This window comes from Protopterus annectens, chromosome 8.part0 (genome assembly GCF_019279795.1).
Source record: "Protopterus annectens isolate FY-2018-M chromosome 8.part0, PAN1.0, whole genome shotgun sequence".
Taxonomy (NCBI): Eukaryota; Metazoa; Chordata; order Ceratodontiformes; family Protopteridae; genus Protopterus; species Protopterus annectens.
The window spans coordinates 609,481,676-609,509,161 of record NC_056741.1 but is presented as its reverse complement, the minus strand read 5'-3'; the positions used below and the strand labels follow the sequence as shown (position 1 = coordinate 609,509,161).

General features: G+C 41.8%; 1 protein-coding gene across 3 annotated transcripts in view; it reads left to right on the top strand.

Annotated features, from left to right (window-relative positions):
* Positions 1 to 27,486, top strand: part of LOC122808944 (dynamin-1-like protein) — a 1,240,976-nt gene that overhangs the window by 29,564 nt on the left and 1,183,926 nt on the right. For all 3 annotated transcript variants that reach the window (XM_044080100.1, XM_044080098.1, XM_044080099.1), the window contains exon 2: positions 13,788 to 13,919. In XM_044080100.1, the coding sequence (XP_043936035.1) occupies positions 13,818 to 13,919 (102 nt within the window). In that variant the 5' untranslated portion in view covers positions 13,788 to 13,817. The remainder of the gene's footprint in view (positions 1 to 13,787; positions 13,920 to 27,486) is intronic.

Sequence of the window (27,486 nt, the reverse complement as noted above, 5' to 3'; positions counted from 1 at the left end):
TGAAGGTTCTCCTCCTAAGTCAGGGTCAGGAAAACCTCTTAAGCCACCGAAGGTTCAGGCTACGGTGTCCAAGCCTCCTCCGGTGGCTCCGGCTCCGTCGGAGCCGATATCGGCCCGCTGGAGTCGATACTTCTTCTGTTCGAGTAGTGGGTTCGGTGCCGGCCGGCTCCGATACCCTGACTACTGTGGCCTTGTCGGCTCGGCTGGAGCCGACACTTTATCCAGCATCGGGCCGAGATATCGGCTCCATCTGGGGTTCAAGGGACTTCGGCTCCGATGGCTTCGACCCGAAGAGATCGGTCCCCTTCTATACTGAGTATCCACTCGGCTCCGGGTCTCCTCTTTTGTCGGAGAGGAGCCATCGGAGCCGATCTTTGAGATCTTCCAGGCTGTCTGACCACGATTTGGAGAGGGTGGTAAGCAGGCTGTTGAAGTCTCAGGCACTGGCCCAAATGCTCCATAGCCCGTCTCAACAGACTTCGCTATAGCCCGATTCTTGAGATTCCTCCTCCGACTCCACACCAGAGTTCGGAGCCGGAGCTTCTTGGGACAGCGACTGTTTCGATGCGGAGCCGATACATCCTTCGGCTCCATCGTCTTCGGCTCGATCTCCTCCTTGAGACCTTCCTTGGAGGGATCCGGTCGCCGGTTTCCACTGTCGGCTCCGAGGGGCTAGTGGCATCGGACCCTTGTCCGACCCGCTCTCCTTCTCGGGCTTCGGCTTTGGTAAGCTCGGCGCCGACATCGACCTCGAGCCTTCTCTCCTTGGAGCCGACCATTCCTGTTTCTTCGAGGGTGTGTTCCGGTCTCCGGGAGAGGAGCCTTTGAGGTGATGAGGAGTGTCCTGGCCTCTGAGCCTGGTCAGCGGTCTATCCCTCTAGCTCCTCCCTCATTAGTGCCTGCAGATGCCTCTTGCCAGCCTCTTGCTCTCAGGCCCAGGGATCCATCGCCCCAGGTTTCCCCACTGGGAATTTCCTCCTCTTCCGAGGTTTCTCCTGATCCTGCGGGGGAACCCCCTCGGAAGAGGACGTAAGAGGAAACACACAGACTCCCCTGAGTCTACTACATCTGATACCGACTTAGATGAGTCGGAGGGTTCCCCACGGTCCCCCTCTGAGGATGTCTCCTTTTCAGACATCCTTGAGCTCCTCAAACAGAGGGGAATTGGCCCTCCATTGACCCCTCCGAGGATGAGTCGGTATACCTGGAGGCTTTGGATCCCGACCCTCCACCTCCTGGGTGTCTCCGCCTTCGACCCACTCATGCAGGTAGTGGCTCGAAGGCGTGGCTCCAGATTCTGTGGAACCTGTCCCCAGGAGACCATCCAAGTTCATCACGGCCCCTTCGGATAAACAGTTCCTGTCCAAAGGTGTCTCTGTGGATGCTATGGTGGTGGCGGCGGCCACTAAGAAGGAACTGGCGGATCCTTCAGTGCCTGTCCATCCTCCTAATAAGGATTCTAGGACCATGGACAGGTATGGAAAGCGGATGTTTTCTTCAGCGACCTTTGCTATGCGTTAAGCTGAATTACCTTTGTCACTTCACCAGGCTTCAACGAGATATTCTCAAGGAACTGGGAGAAGTAGTCCAGGATCCTTCTGCTGCTGGGGCTCAGGAAAAGATTGCCTCACAGCTTGCTATCCTGAATTCCATATCTAACTCCTCCATGCGGCTCATATCTTATGCGGCCGATGGAGCGAGCAGGGCGCAGGCACAGGTGTTGCGCTTAGGCGCCAAGCCTGGATGCGGCTGTGTAATTTTGCGGACCCCTTTAAGGCGTCCTTCACCAACACCCCCTTTGACGGTTCGGCTTTGTTCGGACCTCAGGTGAAGGATACTTTGACCAGATGTGAGCAGGACGGTAAAACTCTTTCTGCCGTTGGAGTCCAGTTTTCCACTCCTTCTAGACCTTACCCCAAGGGCCAGAAGGGAGGGAAGATGTGGTTCCGAAAAGCCCAAGGAGCTACACCGGACACGTGGTCAGTTTACCCCCAGAGGCAGAGGGGTAACAATAATAGCGCCCTAGAGGCAGGGGGTCCTCACAACCAGGGCAACAGGGAGTCTCTTCCTGAGAAGCCCTTTCAGCATCCCTGAGGTGTTGCCCGACTGTCCACCCTTGGAGGCAGTCGGGGGAAGAATTTCACTGTACCCAGTAGCCTGGCAATCCCTATCCCAAGAGAAGTGGGTACAGTCGATCATATCCGAGGGTTACAAAATCCCTTGAAAGGTTTCCGTACCTCTACAATCCCTTCCAGACATCTCACCCAGTCAAAGGGATTTGGCAAGACAGGAAGTTTCAAAACCCCTGGAAAAAAGAGCGATCCAGACAGTGCCGGCAGACCAAGTAGGATCCGGCTTCTACTCAAGATTCTTTTGGTCCCCAAAAGGACGGGAGATTGGAGACCGATACTAGACCTAAGCAGACTAAACAAGTCTGTCAAAAGGCAAGATTCGGATGGTCACGCTGCAATCCATTCTGCCCTTTCTGGGCAAGGACAACTGGATGTGCTCTATCGACCTTCAGGCTGCGTACTATCACATAAAGATTCACAGACGCTCCAGAAGGTTTCTCCGCTTTCGCCTGGGAGCCAGTCATTACCAATTCAGAGCACTGCCCTTTGGCCTCACTTCAGCCCCCAGAGTGTTCACCAAATGCATGGCAGTAGTCACAGCTCGCCTGAGGCGTCGGGGATTCCAGGTGTTTCCTTATTTGGACGACTGGCTCCTCTCCGCCACCACCAAGCATCAGCTTCTTCGGTCCAGAGACTACACCCTACAGCTTTGCAAGAAACTGGGAATTTCGTAAATTTGAAAAATCCTCTCTGCTGCCTTGCCAATCTATCATTTTATAGGCAGAGTTAAATACCGTCAAAATGTTAGCCAGGCTAACAGATCAAAGGATTCTGGACATCCAGAAATTTGTTCAGCTTCTGTTACTAAGCAACAAGATCAAAGCCAGGTTTGTCTTGAAAGTTCTAGGCCTAATGGCTGCGGCCATTGTTCTTCTTCCACTGGCTCGCTTCCACATGCGTCTCCTGCAGTGGATGTTATTCACGCAGTGGTCTTACCACAATCTGCCTATGAGACATGAAATTTTGGTAACAGTCGTGCAGGGCTCATCTACGATGGTGGATATCTTCCCCTCTTCTTCATCAGGGCCGACCCTTTGTCCCCCCTCCAGTTGCCACAGTAACCACGGATGCCTCCCTGATCGGGTGGGGGGGGCATTATCAGGGCAGGATGGTCCACGGGACGTGGCAACCCATAGAATACCATCTGCACATAAATGTCCTGGAGATGAGAGCAGTGCTTTTAACGTTGCAAGCCCTCGACGACTTTCTTCCCACGGGGACTATTGCAGTACAGACGGACAACATGTCCGTGGTCTGGTACATCAACAAACAGGGCGGAACCAGGTCCTATCCCTTATGTCGAGAAGCTCTCAGACTTTGGCAATGGGCGATCTCTTCTCAGCGGTTTCTGATAGCAACGCACATCCCCGGCAGGTTCAACCTATTGGCGGACAGGCTAAGCAGATCTATTCTGATGCCTCACGAGTGGTCTCTCAATCAGTCTGTAGTAGATCAGATTTTTCTGAAGTGGGGCACTCCTTGTTGCGATCTTTTCGCTACCCCTCAAAACAGCAAGTGCCCAGATTACTTCACACTATTTCCCCTTCCAGGCCAACCCTTGAGAGACTCTCTAACCCAGGATTGGCCCCGGGGACTTCTTTATGCTTTTCCTCCCTTTCCATCGATTCCACAAGTCATTCAGAAAGCCACCGTTTTGAGAGCCAAATTGATCCTCATTGCTCCATATTGGCCTCGACAAATTTGGTTTCCGTCTCTACAGCGTCATCTTCTGGTGCAGCCCTGGCATCTGGACCCAGTTCCGGATCTTTTGATCCACCAGTCGGGTCAGCAGCACCGGGCCATTCAGTCTCTCAACCTCACTGCTTGGTTGCTCCACTTCCTTCCCTAGCCAGGCTACCAATGATTTCTGACTCAGTCAGAGACATTTTAGTGTCTTCTTTAAAGTCGTCCACTAGAACTATTTATGCTAGCAAGTGGCGACGTTTTTCAATTTGGGCAAACGCCAGAAATATTGATCCTTTTACCACTCCTGTACATTCTGTTTTGGATTTCCTGGCGGAGGTTTTTCATTCAGGATCCTCGTCATCTACAGTCAAAGTACAACTGGCTGCTATTTCCAAGTATCATGTTGGCTTGCATGACAATAACATCATGTCTCATAGGTTATGCAAGGCCTTTTTGAGAGGAGTTTTTCTCCTAAAACCGCCTGTGAAACATCCTCCTCCGCAATGGGATCTAAACTTAATGTTGGCATCCCTAATTCTACCTCCTTTCGAACAGTCTGCTACGTGTTCTTTAAAGTTATTGACGTGGAAAACTATATTTTACTGGCTGTTACTTCTGCAAGAAGAGTTTCTGAGATTCAGGCCCTCTGTATTCGTTCACCTTATCTGGTTTTTCATAAGGATAGGGTTTCGCTAAGAACTAACCCTTCCTTTCTTCCCAAGGTTGTATCTCAAACCAATCTTAACCAATCTATTGATCTACCAGTTTTCTTTCCTAACTATTCTGACAGAGCTGAACAGAAGCTGCACTTTTGGATGTTCATCGTCAGCTCAGGTACTACTTGCATAGGACTAAACAATTAAGAAAATCAGACCAATTGTTTGTCTCCTATGCAGAAAACAGGTTAGGTCTTCCAGTTTCTAAAGTGACCTTATCTAGATGGTTGACTTCCACCATTTCCTATGTATACTCTCTAAGGGGCAAACAACTATCTTCTAAGCCAAAAGCACATTCGACCAGGAGTCTATCCACTTCTGTAGCCTTTCAGGATAGACTTCCCATTGACACTATTTGTGCAGCAGCTACTTGGGCCACGCCTCATACCTTTGTGTCTCATTACAAGTTGGATTTGGCCTCCAGAGACAGGGCCAGTTTTGGTTCCACAGTTCTCAAGAGTCTGTTCCATTGAGCCACCCGGGATACAGGTGCTAGGACGCGGTCCCATCCAGCAAGAATGAAGGCGAGATTGACAACTTAACATTTAGAAGTTATGTACCTACCATAACGTTCCATGTTAGTTGTCTTCTCTCGCCTTCTTTCTTGCGTCCCTCCCTCCTTCCCCCTGGCCTGGACAGATCTTGGAGAGTTCCTATTAGATAGCTTCCTCTGGAGCATTGTTATGAGGACTTCTTTTAGGAACCATGGTTCCTAATTATGTTAGGATAGTCTTTAGCAGGGTCAGTTAGCTGCCAAACGAGATCTGAGGTAGTTCTGCCTTGCATCATGGGATATAGGGTTGCCTCGAGCTGGTAAAAGGAGTTCTCGAGCTAAAGCAAGTGCCGAGTCGGAGCCGAGGATCGGCTCCGAACCCATCCAGCAAGAAAAAAGGCGAGAGAAGACAACTAACATGGAACGTTATGGTAGGTACATAACTTCTAATTCCTATACATTGGCCTTTTTCTCTTTCATTTTTACCTTCTTATTCAATCCTTGTCTGTAACCATGACATATTCCAATGGCATGTTCACTACAGTTTCCTCCAGTTAGTTAAGGTAATACTATTTCTGCCCCAGATGTAGCTACTTGAACTGTCTGCTGTGCAGCACTGTGTATAAGTTATGTCCTCTGCTCGAATCTCTCTGTCACTACCTGAAATGTAAATACTTGACTACAATCTTTGTAATACTCTGTACATACTTGTAATTTAAATTGTAAAGTTTATGTATTTTCTAACATTTAACAGCTATACATATTATACGCATGAGTATGTATCTTTGTAACATTGTTATTCTGTGGAGCTTTCCTCTGGTTCTCTGCTGAAAAGAGGTCTTTGTTGGCCGGGTTAGACTTACTGGTAACCAAATGCTGATTAACAAATTTTAAGTAATTTGCTATGAAGAAAAACTTGCCTGTAGTGTATAAATCACTGAGCAAAAGCTTCTGCAAATCAGCAAACATTTTGACTTTTGATTGTTTAGCAAAAACTTTTAAAACTTACATTTATCCTACCATGATGCCACGGAGTATAAAATGCAAACTTTAACCTCACTGGCATCGTCTTAGATAAAGCATAAAGAGAGATCATAAATCTTAATAGACGGAACATTGCATATATGCAAAGAATCATCAATTGCAGTGCATGGCACCTCACTTTCAACAAGGTAGCTTTACAGAGGGTAGACGGTTTTATTTGAGACAGGATTTTAATAAAAAAGTTTACAAAGTGTTTTTTTTTTTAATACAGTACAGAACATAAGTAGTAACAGCAAGGAAAATGCATCACTGTACTTAAATCACTGGATGTCACAAAGTAGGTTTGAGCATCATCAAATAATTTTAACAATTCTTTGATCCCTCTGTTTAGTATAACTTACCTCAAAATCCCTATCGTGTCTTTATCCTTAGATTTTTAACCCCCCCCCCCCCCCCAGCACTTCATGTGGCATACTGTTTGCTTAGATACTTATGTTCCCACCAACCCTGTCTTGGTTAACAGCACATGTAGAATGTTCATTTTGATTCAGTGAGGCAGCAAATTGCTGAATTCTTCACGGTCCAAGTTCTCAGTCAACCCCTGCTTACTGTATTCCTTTGAGTTCAGGATCTCCCAATCTGCTCTTATCAGATTCATATCTCCCATAAGTATATGTTTCATCTTTCTATTACCCTTTCCTTTATGCTTCTTGCCAGACACTTATCATTCCTTGACATTTTCATGGACCACCATTAAGAACTGACCTTGGTAAATATCTGCTTGAGTAAGGTACTTTAAATCAAGTGATATTCTCTAGATGATGGAAACATGATATGGAAGAGACTGATACCTGTACCTGACATGTCAGGCAGTCTTTGAAGATTGTGCCACGATTTTACATCCTTAAGACAAAATTAAACTTATTTTGCATAAATGATTGCCAAATTCCAGTAATCACAACCACACAGGTAGAAACTGCACTCTCCAAAGCTAAGAATACAGCATCCATGGGACCAGATGACATCCCAGGCTGTGTACTACATGAACTACAAAATGAACTGGCACCTCACCTAAGTGTCATGTTTAATCATAGCCTCACCACAGGCTTTGTGCCCACTGAGTGGCGCACAGCTACAGTTATCCCTCTCCACAAGGGGGATTCCACCTTTGATCCTGGGAACTACAGTCCCATCAGTCTGACGAGCCTGATCTGCAAGGGCATGGAACGCATTATCTTGGAACTTATAAACAAAGACATTGGCAACCTTCAAGCAATGGACCACACTCAGTTTGGGTTTGTGAAGGGCTGATCTTGTCTCCTGAACCTGATAGGCTGTGTGGACCACCTTACCCTAGTCAATCTGAACCTTACCAAGGCCCTCGACACCATCCCCCACTCTGGAATCATAGATAAATGTACAAAACTGGGCATAAATCCCTATGTCACTCGGGTTGCCAACTTGCCTATGGACAGAACCCAGACTGTAAAAGTAGCCAACTCCAAATCTAGCTCCAGACAAGTGACAAGTGGAGTACTTCATGGTTCAGTTCTGGGACCGCTCTTCTTTGGCATCTACTTCTCTGAAGTACAGGCCAACACTAAGGGACTCTGGCTAACACAATTTGCAGATGACTGCAAACTGGGAGCCATTATTGAATCCCCAAATGATGTGGATATTGTGCACAAGTGCCTTACAGAAACAGATGCTTGGTGCCAGAGCCATGGGTTCAAGCTTAATGCCAAGAAATGTATAGTTATCCTCTTTGGGAAAAACCATGTACCCATGAACTACCACATAGTTGGCAGTACACTAAACACCGAAAGTGTGATGAGAGTCTTAGGGACACAGGTGGACAGTGGTCTCACCTTCGATAACCACATCGCCACAACAGTCAGGAAATCCTTCTATGTGGCATCCCTCATCACGAAGGGCTTTTCATCCAGAAAAAAGGAGGTCATTGTCACACTGTACGCATCCCTCATTAGACCCATTATAGAGTACAACACCCTGTTTGGTATGTACCTCACAAAACATCTGCAACAGCTGGAAAAGCCGCAGAAATACCTCACTAAAAGAATCACAGGCCTAAAGCAGATGCCATATGCTGACTGTCCAAAAAAAACTCCAGCTATACTCTGTAGCATATTGTCTACTTAGAGGTGATCTCTGCTTAACATACAAGGCCATGCCAAACCCTGAGCTGTTGGACATGCTCCACTTAAAGAAATCCCAATCCTTCAGAGCCACATGCTCCAGGGATCTAAACCTGCTCATCACAATGAACAAAACATGCTGGAGGGATAGGTTGTTGACCCAGAGACTCCCCATACCCTGGAATAGACTGCTGATACATGTCAAGCTGAGTGCCTCCTTGGCCCTCTTCAAAAGGAACCTTGACGATTGGATGGGAGATAGGAAATTCACCCCGGGGATCACGTAATTTGCCCTGCTAGACAGGGGTCCAGGGAAGTAAATATTGTGGGAAGAAATATCCAGGTAATTGTTATGGCTAGGCTTGTATAGGCCCTAGGGTCGATTGCCTAGTACCAACCTATGAACCTATATATGTGAAGCATGTGGATAAGAGCTGTGGAACAGACTATTAGAATTGCTTGGACATAGTAAGGCATTACCAAGTTTAATACTGTTGGCTGTCAAAAAAAAAAGCAGTTACTAGAAAATGGAAATGGAAATCTAACCCAGCTGTAATTGAAGTACTGAATGTTGTAAAGGAGATAAAAGAACTAGAGACCAGATCTTTAGAAAAAGCAAATAGAATTTGTGTGATCAGTAAATGCAGTGTAATTTCTAATAATGTTCAGTTTGAAGAATGAGGTTTAAGAGAAGGCAGGAATTGAACAATTTATGTAAAGTTGAAGTGAATAGTTGATGTAACTAATGTGTAATGCACAAATATGACAAATGTTAATAATATGGTTTGTTTTCTTTTTTATTAATGTATTTGTACCTAGACTTGAGTGATTAATAAAGGCTTGTTTAAAAACAAAGGAGCTGTGGGGCACACTAATCATGACAGCAAAGGCCATGGCAACTTTTTTCAATGGGTTGAGTTTGAAGCATTTGGAGCTTATCCAGGACAAGATAACTTTTTTTGCAGTCTTTGAGTTTTTTCCCCCCAAGAAATTATCATTTTAGGTGATTTCAATATTGACTGGCAATTCTGTTCTGGCAACCATCCAACCCATCATGTAAACCTTCATGGCTTCACCCAACTAGTCCAGTCGCCAACCAGGATAAATAAAAACTCCAGCAAGCACACTACACTGGACTGGATACTAGTCAGTAAGAGCCCCCAGTCATATATAACAGGCTGCATATCAGATAGCCTCCGTGATCACTCCCCAACATTCCTACTCAAAAAATACCTATACCAAGCTAAACCTGTCATCTACCTTCAAATCCGTAAAAAACTAAACTTTAACCCACTCACATTCATCTCCTCCCTCAAAGAATGTAACTGGCATCCTCTAAAGTACCTCAGTCTTGATGACGCAGTTGAATTTTTTAATACTACCTTCCTGAGCATCCTTAATTACCATGCCCCCATAAGACTTTCCAGAATCAAAGCACAACCCTCCCCATGGCTACAGAAAACCACTAAGTCAGAAATGAAAAACAGGGATAAAGCCTGGGAGCACTGGCACAAAACCAAAATCCCCTCAACTAGACAGAAATTCCTAGAACTACGCAATAGTCAAAAAGCTAATAAAACAGGACAAATTCCAATACTACCAGTCTGCCCTAGACTCCTCCCAACACAGCCCCAAACAATTCTTGTCCTCCATAAACTCCATCCTCCACCCAGGTAAAGTCAGTACCCCTCCTCCTAACATCCTTCACTCCTCAGAAAATATTGCTACCTCATTCAACACACACTTTACACAACCCATACTATCACTAGCTAAACAGCACAACCCCCTCCCCTCCAGCCCACACCTTCAACTAGTAATCTCCCCACTGCCTTCTCTTTTTCTCCTGTACCTACCTCCAACATAAAAAACTCTTAACTAAACTTAAGCCCACCAGATTAGCAGCAGACAACCTCCCAAGTGAATACCTACAAATCGCAGCTGATGCTCTGGCCTACCCAGTATCCATCTTGATTAATCGATCTTTGTCAGAAAGTTACGTTCCCACACTGTGGAAAGTATCACATATAATTCCCCAACACAAAGGCAGACCCTCCACAGAACTAACCAATTACCGCCCCATAGCTATTCTCTCTCCACTCTCCAAAATACTAGAGAGATGCATACACTCTCAGGTCTCAGACTTCCTCCTTACTTGACAACCTCCTTTCTAATACTCAGCATGGTTTCCGACCAAACCATAGCACCACCACTGCCTTACTCTCCTTTACTAACACTATCCTTCAGCATAAAAACAATGACTATCTGTCCTCTGCTATTTTCCTTGACCTATCTAAAGCATTTGACATGGTCCCACACAAACACCTTATCTCTGTCCATAATAACGTATCCTTCTCACAATCAGTCACCAACTGGTTTCAGAGTTACCTGTCTGACCGCCAACAATCCATTGTATGGCAGAATGACATATCTCCCCAACTACCTGTTTCCATAGGGGTTCCCCAAGGATCCATCCTTGGACCCCTACTCTTCTCTGTTTTCACCAATAATCTAGCCTCTGCCACCAAACATGGCACACTCATACATTACGCAGATGACTCAACCATCATCTGCTCAGCCCAGTCCCTACCCAAACTGCAAAAAAGTCACACAGGAAGCCTTTTCCTCTTTTGAAACTTGGCTGTCCGATGCCCAATTAATACTCAACCCAAACAAAACTAAACTACTCATCTTCCAACCCACCAAACATACTCAAAACAACTCTCACTTTAACATCACAGCAAAAGACAACACCACTATATACCCAACTGAACACACCAAATTGCTAGGAGTGGTATTAGACAATAAACTAAAATTTGACATTCACATATCCATGACCATAAAAAAAGTCCACAAAAAACTAGGAGCGCTATATAGAAATAAGCAACTTCTCACCAAAGCAGCAAAGATTTCAATAGCAAATTCCCACCTTATCTCCACCCTAATTTATGCCTCTCCAATATATACCAACCTAAGGCAATGTGATCTAAACAAGCTAGAGACCTGCTACAACAAAATCGCCAAATTCGCCACAGGGGCATCCTACCGTAGTCACCACTGTCTCTCACTTGCTGAACTGGGCTGGCTTGAACTCCCTCACCTCCTTCAATGGTATCAACTCTCACTTGCCCACAAACTAGTAAACCATCCACTAAATGTCCCATCCCTCCAGAATCTACTCCAACCCTATCACACCAGCAGACCACTAAGATCCAGCAACAAAAATCACTTGCAGATCACTAAAGCCAATAACTCTGCTGGTGAAGCACTATTCTCTTGCACCATAGCCAAATTATGGAACTCCCTCCCACCCACAGTTACCTCCATTCCATCATGCACCCACTTCAAAACTTTACTAAAAGCACACCTAAAAACATGCTGGCTATGCCCTTGCAACTCCCACTCTAATATCCCCCACCCCATCCAACCACTACCTTTCTTTCCACTCCACTAACTACCTTGATTATAGCAAGCTCAGATGCTCATAAGCCAGTACTTATTATACAGCAGGAACTTCTTGTAACATTTGTTAATGTCTGTTATGTACTTCACAGATAAAGATTCTAGTTGTCTACTGATGTACTATGTTCTTCATCTGTAAATATGTTGTAAGTAATTGCTATGTAAATTGTTAATCGCTATGTAATCCAAAGTAACTACTGTCTATTTTAACTGTGGAGCTTTTCTCCCCGGGCCTCTGCTGAAAATGGACCTACGTCCAGTCGGACACTCCTGGTCAACAAATGTAAATAAATAAATTGAGTTCAGAATGAGCAACGTGCTCCTGTGGGAAGAAAGGCAAATATAAGCATCATGCGCATATCAGTATTACTGCAGTCATCCTTTTATAAGATTGCCATGTGGTAACATATGCTGGAAAATAAAATAAAGGTTAGCAAGAAATTGTGCATCTGACATTGGATGAAAGAATGCATGCCCTTTTTTAAGATGCTGATAAGAAGTAGCCAGATTAACTGCTTGTGCTGAGATGTTTCTACAATAATTGTGATGTTCTGTACAATTTAAGGTGGTCTGGCTTGGTTAAGATTTTTTTTTTCTCTTTCTTTGCCCCTGCGTGGCCATCAGTCATTATCCTCCTCCCAGCCAACTGGACAATGCTTTCCCTGTCATAAGGTTGAGGGTGAACTAGAAGGTTTCGTCCTTCGTACAGCCATCAGGGTAGTTTGAATTGTTTTAACTTTTTGTGGCCCTAATCCTTGCACCCACATAGTGAAGCACCAGGGAGGAGATGATGGAGACCTTTCCAGGAAAATATTATATCTGAATTTGACTCATTCTCCAGTATTGCCCATAAAGGGAATAATGCTTTTTTTTCATAATTCCTTTCATTTACATGGTAAAGGTATTCTTGCCAGTAGCTTGGCACCACCTTCTCTTCTCCCCTCTCCAGCCCATGGTTGCCCCTCAAAGGCACTTCCCCACACCCCATTCCTTCCAGAACCTTGTGGTTGCAGCATGCTAGAAGCATGATTTGATGCGGACTGCCAGCTGTTGAACATTCACTGCCCAGTGCTCCATCTGTGGGAGGTCTGTGGTCAGCAGCACTTTGGACTACGGGATAATGATGGGAAACTGGAAAGTCACCAAAGCCATTTGAGAAGTATGTTGCTTATTTTTAGGTAGTAGCTCTTCTTTAACCTATACAGTAATGCTATCCTTTGAAGCTGTACCTTTCCATGAAGTGTGATTACCAAGGCATCTCTTCCCAGGCTGTAAGTCAGTGATGTCTCCAAGTCTACCCATAGACAGTAGCCCTGCCCCAGCCCAAAGGAGCTATGAAAGCGTCTGCCCTTCCACTACACCCCCCCCCAGATAGGCATAGCTGTCATGCTTGCCTGAACTTTCAAGTGCAGTGACCCTAGTTGAACTCTGATTGCCTGCACCAAACTTAGGGTGTTATCTCCTCTGTGTCACTAGTGAGGCTGTCAGGGGAATTTTGGAATCTCTGTGTCACTAGTGAGGCTGTCAGGGGAATTTTGTAATGTAGACCATTTCCAGCAGGAGATCTGTAGAACCTGGCGTGGTTATATGATTTAAGGTTTGACATTTAGTATGTTCTCTTACATGCATTTGCTTTCAGAATTGCCCAACATTTATACAGCTGTTTTTCCATTGTTGGCAAAGTGCATGATCTATAATGCGTGATGTAATGGCAGTGATTGTCATTACTCATTACTGAATTTTACCTTGTATCTGATTGTCATTCTGTCTCTTCTCACTCTTTCCCGTCTTCATTATATTCAAGTGAATGTGCAGAATGTAAATAATACAGTTCCTGGTCAATGTTTGTTCAGACTGTTGTATGACATTTATCATTAGTGTTTATTTAGATTGTTGTATGATAACACATATAGTTGTACTGATTAATGCTTTAGTTTATTGTGATCAGTTTTGTGATATCTGCTGCAATTATGTTGACATTTAGTAGCATTTTATGATACCCTTGTAGCTATAGAAACATTTATAGTGTTGTTCAAAGTCTAGCAAACTGTTGTGTTAACTATCATGTTTAACTTAATGTCTTTTATGGAGTCTGAACTAAATGTCATAGTTGACCAAATCATCTTCTCTTTCACTAATCTGAATTTTGGCTTTTTTTTAGTAATTAGTTCTGTCTTTGAGCTGAAGAAGAATGGATACCCTGATTCCAGTTATCAACAAATTGCAAGAAATTTTTAACACCGTTGGTGCTGAGGTAATCCAGCTGCCCCAGATTGTTGTGGTAGGATCCCAGGTATGGATTTCCTATGTATGACCTGCTGTTTTATTTCTGTATGGTATATTTGTCCAATCTGCATGGCACAGTTTGTGTTCTGCTGAGTTCAGCTGTGACTGCTGTTGTGGCTTGCTTCATCAGTGGTTAAGCTGAAAATTTAATACCTGATAGTATTTTAGCTAATTGCTATTTAAGTATTTAGGACAAATGGCAAAATTCAGCTTGTGTATACTAATCAACCTGACCAGAATGGTCTGTAGATAGTAAAGTTTTTTTGTAATAATACATTTTTACTTGAATGATGCCTTTGGTATTATGACTGCAGATGATTAGCTAAATGTTTGAATTTTGACAACTTCTCCCTTTTGGTATGTTTCTCTCTCTACAACTACATTGTCCCAACTAACGACACCTCAGAAATTCCTACCTAAAAAAGGCTTCTTAAGCTACCTATACAACCATCTCTTTGTACTCTGTCATATGGGCTGTTGTGTGGTGATTTCTCCCTGCCTTTCTATGTTATGAAGGACCCCATACATACAGATTTTTTGCAGTTCCACAAAACTGTCACCAGCACAAATATCCACATTAAAAAAAAAAACTCAACCTTCATAGATTCTTTAACAGAACATACTGAGGAGATAGATATGTAATTCAATGTGTTCCTATTCTTTGGCATAGAGTGTGTGTGTACTTCAAACAACACAACACCTGAGATACCTTTAAATCCACACCCGGGTGAATGGAAAATTGCAAATTCGCCCCTGGTGTATGTGGTATAGCTGTCTCTAATTAGAATGGCCAGTATATCACAATTCTACAGGATTATTTAATTAAACTTCTCCTTGGTGACCTAGACTGCATCCTTGTTGTCATCACACCCCCTTTTTTTCACTGACTACACTGGGTCAGGGAGTTGTCAACTTTTGCTACACTCTGTCTTGCCAGTGCTATTCTTCTACCTTCAGCAGTCATGTCTGATTGTTGCAGGTTTTCTCTCATGCACACAGTCTTTCTCTTGACTGGAAATATTTCTTTACTCTTCCCTTGTTCCTGTCTATCCCATATCTTCTTCACCAAATTATCTTCCACTTTTCTGCATGTGACTGAATCACCAGAATCTGTTCTGCTTGACCTTCTCTGTAATTGCGGCTACTTTGTCTTCTACTCTGATGCCCTCATTTCTTTGTTCCACAGTGTACATATTCTACCAGCCATCTCGGGTACTTCATCACCTCAAGCTTTATCAACTACTCTTCTCATGCACCACTGTTTTGTACACCTAATTTTTTCAACTTCTTTGACATTCTTCTGTCACATATGTTCATAGATAGGCTAATGACCATAAGGGCCTTTTCAGGCTTAGCCATGCATCCCAAATATCTGACAAGTTCTGATACCCTTGATAGGTGTAAGCATAGTCCTGCGTCCATTAGAGACATGGGTGCCAATCCAGGGATGAGTTTCCTATTTCCCATCCAATTGTCCAAGTTGCACTTGAATTGTGTTAGGGAGGAACTCTGCTTCACATGGATGGGGAGCCTATTCCATAGATGGGGTAGTCTCTGGGGTACATACCTATCTCTAAAGCAGATCCTATTTATATCACAGGCATGGTTTAAGTCTTTAGAATGGGTAATTCTGGTGCTGTTTGTTTTGTGGATATGCAGGTGGTTCATCAGAGCGGGGTCTGACAGTGCCCTGTATACCAGGCATAGATCTCCCCTCAAAAGCCTATAGGAGACAGAATACAGGGATAGGGCCTTGACACGGTCTGCATAAGACATTTTACTTGCAGCCTGCATTCTCGCATACTGCCCCTGACATACTGTGACAGTTGGCTACAGCACCTGTGATTCTCGCTTTGATTTCCTCATTCAGACTTCCCTTTTCCTCATCCACCCCTTCCAGATACTTTAACCTATTTTAATTGCCTATGCACCTAAACCTACTGTGTTTCTTTACTATTCCTAATTTAAGTGGCACTCATTTTGGTGGAACATTCTAATAACATGGATGTCCTCAAGAATTGTAATCAGTGAATATGTTAGCTTTCTAGTTTCTTGTTGCCTTTAGTGTGTCGCTGCTGATGCATAATGCGTCTTTGCATGGCTGTTGCTAAGCATCTACTTTTTATATAAAAAATTCTCTTTAACTGCTACTGTGCATGTCATCCTGTGAAAATGGTGAGCTCATTTATTAGCACATCTGCTTAGTTAATGGTTTTATCTTCTGTTGGTGTAGAGTTGATTAGGAGCAGAGTTACTGAACGTAACATCATCAAATGCAAACTGAATAAAAGGTAGCAACATCCAACATCATTTTGCTGAAAAACACATTTATTGGTAATATTTAAAAAAACATTTTTTTAAAGACTAACATGTGGCATGCAGGACAACTCATTCCTTATCTGAACTCCTTAAATCTAACCATGGAGTTAGTAGTTTCTACACATATTATAAAATAACATTCCGCCATTTAGCCTTGCATATGTTATAACATTTGAGCAAAAATATGACTGCATCATCGAAAAAAAAACTTTCAGTAACACTTTTGTCATTCACAGCCTTATACCCATCTTCATCCATAGTTGGGTTATTCCTAATAACTTGCAGTGTCCTTTTGCTGCCTTCTGGCTCGCCTTTGTTGTTTTTTTCCCTTTTACCAAACCCCATGTTGCTGTTTTGCATAAAAGCATAATAACTTGACTTTGTTCTTTTCTTATTAACAAAATAACAGTGCAGTATCCTAGGATTATCTTCAAGTAATAAAAGTCAAGCTAAAGTAAGTAGTGAGTATGGCAAAAACTGCTGTATTGTTTGAGTAGGGGGAACCCGCTGTCTTGCTTCAATAAAGCAAACTGCATAGCAAAAGCGGCATGTTATGTGAATTATGTAAATGAACTGAAGAGTGCAAAGACACCACTACTTTTAACTGAAAAGGAAAGTTACTACTTCTAACCCTCATCAGAAACTGTGGTTATAAAATTGTTAATTTATATTTGTAAGTTCAGTTAAAGCTATTTGCTGAAGCTAATGCAAAAAGATATGAGCCCTAGACTTCTTTTATTTTTCTGTAAGAAATCACTCATGTTTACCAAACATCATTTAAAGTATGTTCTCCTGAGCTGTTCTTGAGTAAAACTGGCTTACAATTTGGTGTTGCTCATACTGTAATGAAGTGGAAAATTTCATGATTTGATCCCATCACTACCACTTAGTTTTTCACAGCCAGTAGGGATTTGGCTGAGTACTGTTCTAGTTAGACTGCTTAGTCTTGGTTGCTCCTTCATTTAAACCGACTGTTTTACTAAAAGGCCCCTACTGTCTGGATCTAAAATTCCTTGAATGGTTGGGGGGGGGGGGGTCCCTGTTAAAGTCTTTGTGCAAGGGGAAATTAGTGAGTTTCTGGTCTCATTCTGTTTATAGTGTGTGATAAAAGGAATGAGGAACCCTCATAGTAATTCCTAGGATTATAATCTGTGACAGTGGTGCCTTGGATTTCTGTTCACATTCTTAATTATACCTTCACAAGCGGGAAAAGAGTCCATAACTCTCAAGAAATAAGAGGAGAGTGGGATTTTGGGTGCAGATCCTTAAGGAGAGCAATAGCCATACAGACTATTAAATTCATAAAGTAGCAGACAATATTCCAAGAACTAAGCCAACATGAGAAAGGAGATTCTTCCAGTAGGGATTGCTGCAATTAGAGGTACAGAGAATAGGCAAGGGGTGGGGTGGAATTTACTGGAGAAAACTGGTGAAGGAACCAAAGTATTTGGAGCAGATAATGAGAGGGAAAGGTAATGGAATGGGAAGAGGCCAAGAATAAGTTTAGACTGCAGGCTAGAGCCTGCCTTCCCTATCAAGGGTTGATATCAGAGTATAGAGAAAGGGATAGAGGAATCCTTAAGTGAAAGTCCAGCACTGGTAGAATTTTTAGTTGAATCTAGAACAGAAGCTTCTGTTAAAAAGGGATAATTAGTGGGGCATATAAAATATTGTGTGATAACTATAGGAATCGGTTAGAGGAGGTTAGAAAGGATTGGGAAGAGAGACTGGATAAGCAATTCACCAAGAAACTATGGGAAATATTTGTATGGCTCCCAAATATGCAACAAAGTCCAGAATATGAAGGATTTTTTGCTTGAAAGTGTTTGCACAGGTATTTTTATACCCCAAGCAAACTCCAAATAATTTTTCCTCAAGGAGACTGCAAATGATGGAGGTGTGATGTGGAAGAAAGAGGTAATTGGGAACATAGTTTTTGGGAGTGTAAGAGTTGGCAAGCTTTAAAAATTCCTTACACACTACTGTGTCAGAAATAATGGGTGATCAAATTGGTGAAACTAAGGAAATTATGTTTTGAGCTGGGATACGGGATCTGAATTACCTAGACATAGTAAAACCTTGCCAAGTTTAATTCTGGTGGCTGCTAAAAAGCAGTTACTAAAAATGGAAATCAAAGTATAAACCAACCATATGTGAAGTAGCAAATATAGTAACAGAGGTAAAAGAACTGAAAGTGGGACCTTTAGAAAAGGAGGAAATTACATAGAAAAAAATGGGAATTCTGGGAACAGTATGTGCAGAATAGTCTTTTGGAGGAGGAGTGAAGTTTAATGGAACACAGGAATTGAGTGAGCTATGAAATACAGGCTTGACAGTGACTGTGCAGAAGATTATACATGATGGCAATATGTCAATATGGTTTGTTTTCATTTATGTAACTGTATGATAGCCTATGTCATAAGTGGTAATTTGATAAAGATGGTTTAAAAAAATAAAGGAATCCATGACTGTTGTAAATTCCTTATCCTTCAGCTGTACCTGAGATGACTGGGTCCTGAGCCTGAAATGAAACTGCACGAAAAAAGGTCACCTTTGAGCAACTTTAACTCTAAGCACAGTCCTATATTCTGCAGATAATCCTTGGCCCCATGAAGTAAATGTGTATTCCTTGGTCTTCCTGCTGAATGCTAAAAGGAGTTCATAGGTAGGTACTAGGCTATTGGCCCTAGGGCCTATATAAGCCTAGCCAAACGGTGCCCTGGCTTTTGCCAACCAAGAAAATCATTTTCCTGTGCCCCTGTCGAGCAGAGCCACAGAAGTGATTCCCAGGGTGAATCTCCCATCCAATCATCAAGATTTTTCTTGGAGTGTTAATGAGGAGCATTGTTTGATATAGATAGGTAGTTTGTTCCAGAGTATGGGAAGTCTCTGGGACAGGAATCTATCCCTCGAGCATGTTCTGTTTGTTGTGGTGACAAGGTTTAGGTCCCTAGAGCGTGTAGCTTGGAGGGATTGGGATTTCTTTACGTGGAGCATGTCCAACAGCTCTGGGTTTGACATAGCTTTGTATGCTAGGCAGAGATCGCCTCTGATTAGGCTATATGTGACGAGAGTAAAGCTGGTGTTTTTTTGAGAGAGTCTGCGTAGGCATCTGTTTGAGGCCGGTAATCCTCTTTGTGAGGTATTTCTGTGGCCTTTCCAGTTGTTGTCGATGTCTTGTGAGGTGCATACCTAAAGGGGCGTTGTACTCTATAATGGGTCTAATGAGTGATGAGTAGAGGGGAACAATGACCTCTTTTTTTTTTTTTTTCCCCTGGATGAGAAACCTTTTGTGATGATGTGTGCCACGTAGAAGGATTTCCTGACTATTGTGGCAATGTGATTATCAAAGGAGAGACTACTGTCCACCTGTGTCCCAAGGTCTCTTATCACACTTTCGGTGTTAAGTAGACTACTGCCTATGTGGTAGTTCATGGGTACAGAGTTTTTACCAAAAGGGATGACAGTGCACTTTTTGACATTGAGCTTGAGGCCATGGCTTTGACACCAGGCATCTTTCTCAGTGAGGCTCTTTTGTAGGATGTCCACATCGTTAGGAGTTTTGATTATGGCTCCTAGTTTGCAGTCACCTGCGAACTTTGTTAGCCAAAGACCTTCTGTGTTAGCCTGTACTTCAGAGAAGTAGATACCAAACAGGAGAGGACCTAGGACTGAACCCTGTGGTACTCCACTTGTCACTGGTCTGAAGTTGGATTTAGAGTCTGCTACTTTCACAGTGGGGGTTCTGTCAGTGAGCCAGTTGGCAACCCATCTTGTGACATAGGGATTTATACCTAGTTTAGTGAGTTTGTCTATAATTCCAGAGTGGGGGATGGTGTTCAAAGCTTTGGCTGTTAAAAGGTGTTCTTTGAATTGATTTATATTAAGTCAAGTAACATGTCACTTTTTAGTTTGCATTTTATTCAAATTTCTAGAACACTTAATTTTTGCATCACTGCTGTACACACCGACCTAATTTTAGCATATCTTCTGTGCTATCACACTTCTATATACCTTCACCCCCTCTCTTATTCACCATAAATCTTGTATCTCTCATTTCTAGTACTTCCCTTTACTTGGTACTCCAGATGTTACTACTCCTCCCACAACAGCAGGCTTGCTTTACTTTCTATACACAACATTCTCAGTAGAATAAATACATTGAAATGTACTCACAATCTAACCATTTCGTTGTCTTTTTTTTTTCTTGATTTTTCTTTTTTATTGCAATTTGTGTAGCTTAACTTTATATGTTGGTTGTGGTCTCACTGTCTTTCCCATATTACATTATTGTCCAAGTATTGTCTGCATTTGTTAGTATGTTATTCCAGGTTGAAGCTGAAAATTATCCACTGTAGTCAATCCTGGTTAAAAAATATTAAAAAAAGAATAAAAAATTAAAACGTGTATCTCCGTTTACTGTAGGCAAACTTCTTCTTAAAAGTATCTACACAGATGTATTTCAGTGACACAAATGTTTTCTAAGTAACATACATTTTAAATTAAAAACAAAAGTAGCGCTTTATTATTAGGCAAATATATTTCTGCAGTATACAGGGATAAATGTAAAATTGTAAAAATAATTTCAATAAGGACAGGAGAAGGTGCCCGGTATTAGGTTTATAGTTTGTAGGTTCAATTGTCAAGTTGTCGACTTGCTGGCCTTCAAGAAGCTTAATTACCATAGCCCCATGTTTTCCAATTTCTTCGTGTGTGTGTGTGTGTGTGTATATGTATATATGTGTGTGTGTGTGTGTGTGTATATATATATATATATATATATATATATGTGTTTATGTATATATATATATATATATATATATATATATATATATATATATATATATGGGTCTACTTTTTTTCGTTGACTCTCAGTTCACTGAATCTCATTTCACTGAATTGAACTTAGTGTATATGGCACTGTGTAGAATACTGTAAGGCAAGTAAAAGGTATATGCCCTTTTCCCCACTGTAGTGCTATCCTGGAGTTAGTATATATAGTTGGGGGTGAGGGTGGGGGGGCACACATTATGATATTGATGAGGAGTGAACAAGAGGGGAAGGCGCTGTCTGTCACTGAAGTTCGTTTTTCTATCCCCCATCGATCCTTCTGCAGGAATCGGAAAGGGGGTAAGCATCTCTTCTTTAGGAAGTCACAGTTCTGTTCCCTGGACATTCCTCTGAAAGGTTCCTTCTGAGGATGGGGGGATCATAACAGATGCCTCCCACAGGACAGAGGTGGTCTGCAGAATCAGGGTGTCTGCTGCCCTTTTTCTGGTGGGCCCTTTCAGAAATCCTGAAGGGTTGCCTGACTGCTTTTCTCTGCAGGCAGTTGAGTCGTCTAGCTCTCCACACCAGTGCCTGGGAGGTCATCATTTCTGAAGCCTTGGTGTTGAGAATCCTGTCCAGAGATAGTTATTCCCTTTTATTGAAGTTCCAAACTATCTCCCAAAAATGTCTCCTAAATGTTCAGCCCATGATCATGTTCAGAGACTTTGCAGAATGGCAGATATCCAAAAGCTGTTCACAAATCGAGTCATTCAGGAGGTCCCACCAGACCAGATAGGATCCGGGATCTGTTCCAGATACTTTTTAGAACCAACAAAAACAGAGGACCTCAGGCCAATCTTGGATTTATGCAGACTAAACCAGTTTGTCAAAAAGATTAAGTTCGCTATGGTCATGGTGCAGTCCATGTTGCCTCTTCTGAGTAAGGACGATTGGATGTGTTCGATAGACCTTGAGGATGCTTAGTATCACATCAAGATAAATTGGCTTTCACAGAGGTTCCTTCACTTCTGGATGGGAGCCCATCACTATCAGTCCAAGACCCTGCCATGTAGTCTCACCACAGCCCCCCTGAGTGTTGACAAAGTGCAGGATAGTGATCGCAGCGTAGCTCCAGCTACAGGGATTTCAGGTCTTCCCATACCTGGATTATTGGCTCCTCACCGCCTCCACAAAGGCATCGTTTGTCTTGGCCAGGGACTCCTTACTCTGACTGTGCAACAACATGGGCAGTACAGTTAACTAACTGCAATCGAGCTTTCAGCCTGTACCAGTCTTAGAGTTCATAGGGTGTCATATGGACATGGTCTATCAAATTGCCAGACTCGCAAGCTCCATAGTTTTCAGTCTTTGAGCTCAGGCCCTGTCAGTGCTTGCAAATTCCAAACCTCTGACTCATGCACTTCTAAAGCTACTGGGTCATATGGCAGCGTCGATAGGACTAGTCTGTCTAGCCAGATATCACATGAGGGTCCTACAATGCATTTTGGCCATTCAGTGGTCCCTTCTAACTCATCCATTGAATTTCCCTATATGGCTGATGAGAGTGTGTCATGAGCAGATTCAGTGGTGGTTATGGTCTCCTTTAATAATGCAAGGGAGACCATTTGTAATCCCTTCTGCTTTGATCATGGTCACCATGGATGAGTCCCTTCTGGGTGGGCATTTTGAAGGGAGGATGGTTCAAGGGTCCCAGTCTTCCACAGAGGCTCACGTTCACATCAGTGTTCTGAAGATGAGTGATCTTTCTAGGGTTGGATGCTTTTCAAGATGCCCTCCCCAGGGGTGTGATTGTGATACAGATGGACTGTGTCCATTGTCTGGTATCTCAACAAACAGGAGGGAACATGTTCTTATCCTCTTTGTCTGGAGACCATGAGTGTTTGGCAGTGTGTGATCTCCTCTCAGTGGTTTCTGGTGGCAACTCCTATCCCAGGGAGGCCCAACATTCTGGCAGACAGCCTCGGCAGGAGCATTTTATTGCTTCATGAGTGATCCCTAAATCCGACAGTGGCAGCCTGGAGTTTTCAGTGCTGGGGCACTCAATGTTGTGACCGGTTTGCTTCTCTGTCCAACAAGTGTGACAGTTATTATGCCATTGTTCTCCCTCCAGGAAAGGCACCCAGGGACATTCTGATGCTTGCTTGACCTCCAGGTCTCCTTTATGGTTATCCCCCAGTTCCCCTAATGGTAAAATTTCTGGTGATCCTTTTCATTACCAGGTGTGATTTATCTTCCTTTTTCCTCTTCTAAAATACTACCCTTTGTTATTGGATCCAATTTTCAGTCCCTCAAGTTGACCATATTGTTCCTTCGGTTCTCTTGATGTCCAGGAATCCCATGCTATTATAAGTAGTCATTCATGTATTGTCCTCTTCTTATCAAGAATGTAATGGAAAAGAAGTTTTCTAGTGGAGTTTACAGGAAGAAAACATATGTAAACAACTATTTACATTTCAAAAGTAATCATCCAAATTTCATAAAAACGAACATTCCAAAGGGTCAATATATAAGAGCCTCTAGGATGATTAGTAATGATATTGATTTCATTAGAGACAGCGTTTATTACTCAATTATTTATCAACAGAGGCTATCCTATTAAGTAGTTGGATAAGTTAGCCTCCAATATAAAGGAAAGAAGAGAAGATGATTTTCCACCTATTTTAACCAAAGGGTTATTGGTAAATAAAAAAAACGTCATGTGGAAAAAAAACGTCATGTGGAGAAATCTAGTGAGATGGTACCAAGGTGTGCCATTGAGATGTCTGTAGACAGTGAAAATATTAAAAGTGCCATACAAAACAATTGGAAAATAATTAAGGGTAATAATGAATTAAGTACAGTATTGGGAGAAGCACCTAAGTTTGTTTATAAGAAGAATCAAACTATTAAAAACATGCTTCAGTGTGATGAAACACTCATTCAACCCCCAGAAACAAATAAAATTAGAGGGATGTTTAAATGTTACAGCTGTAGTGCCTGTAGGTGTATTTTGGAGGGACCTTACATCAATTTAGAGCATTATGATAGAATTATAAGTATGGATGGAAGATACAATTGTATGACTAATAATGTTGTGTATGTTGCTTTATGCTTAGGCTGCTCTGTATATTACATAGGTATGACTACAAGGGGCCTTAGTAAACGCATAAAAGAACATTGTTATGCAGTAAAGACTAAAGATGTTAATAATGCTCTCTATAGGCACACAGTGAAATTTACATTTAACAAAAAATTTATGTTCTCTATTTTAGAACATGTCAAAGGTGATTTGAGGGGAGGTAGTATGAAAAATAAGGTAGAAAGAAAAGAAACTTTGTGGCAGTTAAAGCTGGGAGCAGATGTCTCACCAGACCTCAATGATATGATAAATATTAAATGTTTTTTGTTCAACAAAAAATTGAAAGTATAATATAAAATATATGTAAAATGATGTTTATATTAGTGTTACAGTGTTATACATTTTTTTTTATTTATGTTTTTGGTTTTTAGCATTTTATATCCAGTAGACATTGGTGTATTAATTAATCAATTAATTATATAATTGTATCTTGATTGGTTGTTAATGTTTTAGTTTAAATACTTGTAGGCTTGTAGACAATTTTATTCTGAAGAAGTCTATCGGATGAAAACGTTGAATAAATTATTTTACGTTATTTCTTGGCTTGGTTTTCTGAAGCACCACTGTTTTTGGTTTATCAAGAATCCACTTGAAAAGTACTTACCAGTAAATGGAAAAGATTTTTTCTTTGAGCAGAGGCTTGGGGACTTGACCCCTTCTGTGCACCCTTGGAATTAGTCTTGGATTTTCTGGCAGAGTTGTTTGGTTCAGGGTCTAGTTTTTGTACTATCAAAATACAGTTAGCGGCTATTTCTAACTTTCATATCGGTAGTGATAGTATACCCTTGGCTTCTCTCAGGCTATCCAAGGCCTTTCTCAAGGGTACTTTTCTACTTTCGTCCTCCAGTATGGGATCTGCCTTCAATTTTTTAAATTTTAGATGGTCCTTCTTTTGCACCTTTGGCTTCCTCGGATTTGAAGTTGTTGTCTTGGAAAACTTTGTTTTGGTTGTGATTACCTCCACCAAATTGGTTTCAGAGTTGCAAGCACTGATTTTCTTTCCCTTATTTGGTGTTCAATAAGGGCAGAGTTTCTCTTAATACAAACCCTTCCTTTTTGCCTAAGGTAGCTTCCAAGAATAACTTTTAGTAGTTCCATTTATCATCCTGTGTTTTTTCCCCAATTTTTCCAATTCTCACAGTAGTCAAATGAAATTTAAGAGAATCGAACCATGAACTGCTAGAAGCAGGTTGATAACGGCTCCTACCCTTAATTCTCTGTATTAACTGTTGTTCTGCTATTCTACAACTGTAAGCATTGCTACACTGCTGTAGCATTCTTCTGGCATGACTTCTTAACTCATACGAAACAACAGAGTAATCAGAAATTATATTCCCTGTCTCATCACTATATTATTTTCACATTTTCTTAAGTTTAATACTGCCATTTGCTCATATGCTTCTTAAAGAAGCCTTGTTTTACTATCATAGTCTTCCTGAGACTCTAATTGCTTATCTTAACATTCTTCCTATAGTAACATTTCTCCACATGAAGCATTAGTGTCATAGAAAGAATGCTTTATGTTTGCATTTATCCCATGACCTGCAATCGCTTGCTGGTTTTCATCCCTTGGCACTTTTCCCGTAGACTTACATTAACCAATTGCACTACTACCCCATGTTTACATTCATCCAGTGGTAGTAATGCTCCATACATATATTTCCCTTACAGTATTGTTCTCTTTTCTTTTTTATTCCCACCTACTCAGTTTGGGTTTCTGCTTTTCTTCGGATGCACTTTAAACAATTTGTTAGCCTAAAGTGTTAAATAATAGAACTGTCATACTGTGAGGTCAAGACATCTTTCTCTCTCTCTCTCTGCCAGAAAGAGTTTTAGTTTCAGATCATCACCCAAATTGTAAAATTACAACCAATAATGCATTAAATATAATACGCTATAAGAGTAAGTGTTATCACGGTCCAAATGCTCCTGTTACTAATAAAGTAATTAAATGTTTAAAAAAAAAAGTACAGGAGCAAACCAAGGCTGGCAATAAAAATCAGCATAAATCCAGCAGTCACTAAGGCTTATTCAAGCAGCAGAAATAAATGCTAGTTCAAACAATGACTGAATCCAAGCCAAATACATATAAAATCCAGGCCGTTTTATTGGTAAGCGCTTTCACCCAGTGAGGGCTTTTTCAAACCATAAGAAACAAACATTGAATAAAATCAAGTCACAGTTTATAAGGAAATAGGACTGACATCACTTACTATTCCTGATAAAAACTTCATAGTATGCAATAACAGTAAATATATAAAATTATGAAAAATGTATTTATAAAAAACATATATATAAAAAATACACATCTGTAAATAAAAACATATATAGAACATTTTTTAAAATTCTAAAATGTGTATATTTATTTCACAGTTAATCTCCTATTCTTAAGAACAGGTTTCAACGGAATCTTATTCAAACCTGGTCTGCTCTAAGTTTGATGATCCATTTTAATTCCACTGTTTCAGTGTAATTGCATATATCCCCTCCCCTAACACTGGGTTCGTTAATCTGTAAAACTGGGAATACAAAAGAATGTGTGTTATCACTGTCTATGATGTGTTTAGAAAGTGCACTGCGTAGAGACAAAATGCGGGTATGATAAAGGTGTTCCCTTACCCTGTCTCGTAGGCGTCTGTCTGTCTTGCCTACATAAAATGCTTGACAGGCAGTGCACTTGACTAAATAAATGACATGTGATGTATTGCAATTAGCACTGAGTTGAAACCTGAAACAATAGGAGATGACTGGGTGAATAAACTGAGAACTCATGTCCCTAAAGATACAAAAATTACAACAATTACATGGAATGGTCCCCACAATATTGTTCAAATGCTCATAAGGCTGTGTTGATAGGCGAGGGTAACAAAGTAATCTGTGTAAATTAGACTTGTTCCTATATCTAAAACAAGGCTCCTCTCCAATATCTCTGAGTTGTGAATCAAGTAAAAGTAAATTCCAATTCTTGTTCAAAACCTCTCTTATATTATTTATATCTTGCGTATAGCTAACAGAAAATTTGACTGGTGGATTCCTAACTTCAGGACCTATATCAGGGACATTCTCCACTCAATATGGTTGTGAAAAATATGGTCTTGCAATACCATTCCTCAGATGTTCTTCGTCTTCCATTGCTGCAGTCCTGACTATTGGGTATAGTCCGCGTCCAGTCGGCCCGAATACCAGAGTATAAGGCTGACGTCGGTCAGGGCGCATTAGACTGACATCAGTACGTCAGGGTACTAATGCGCATGACCGACGTCATATCCTCAGTCTTTTTTGCCGCATGGTCCGATGCAGAAGCAGTTTTGCGAGTGCAGGTTGGCGTTCTGAAATATTTCCGAAA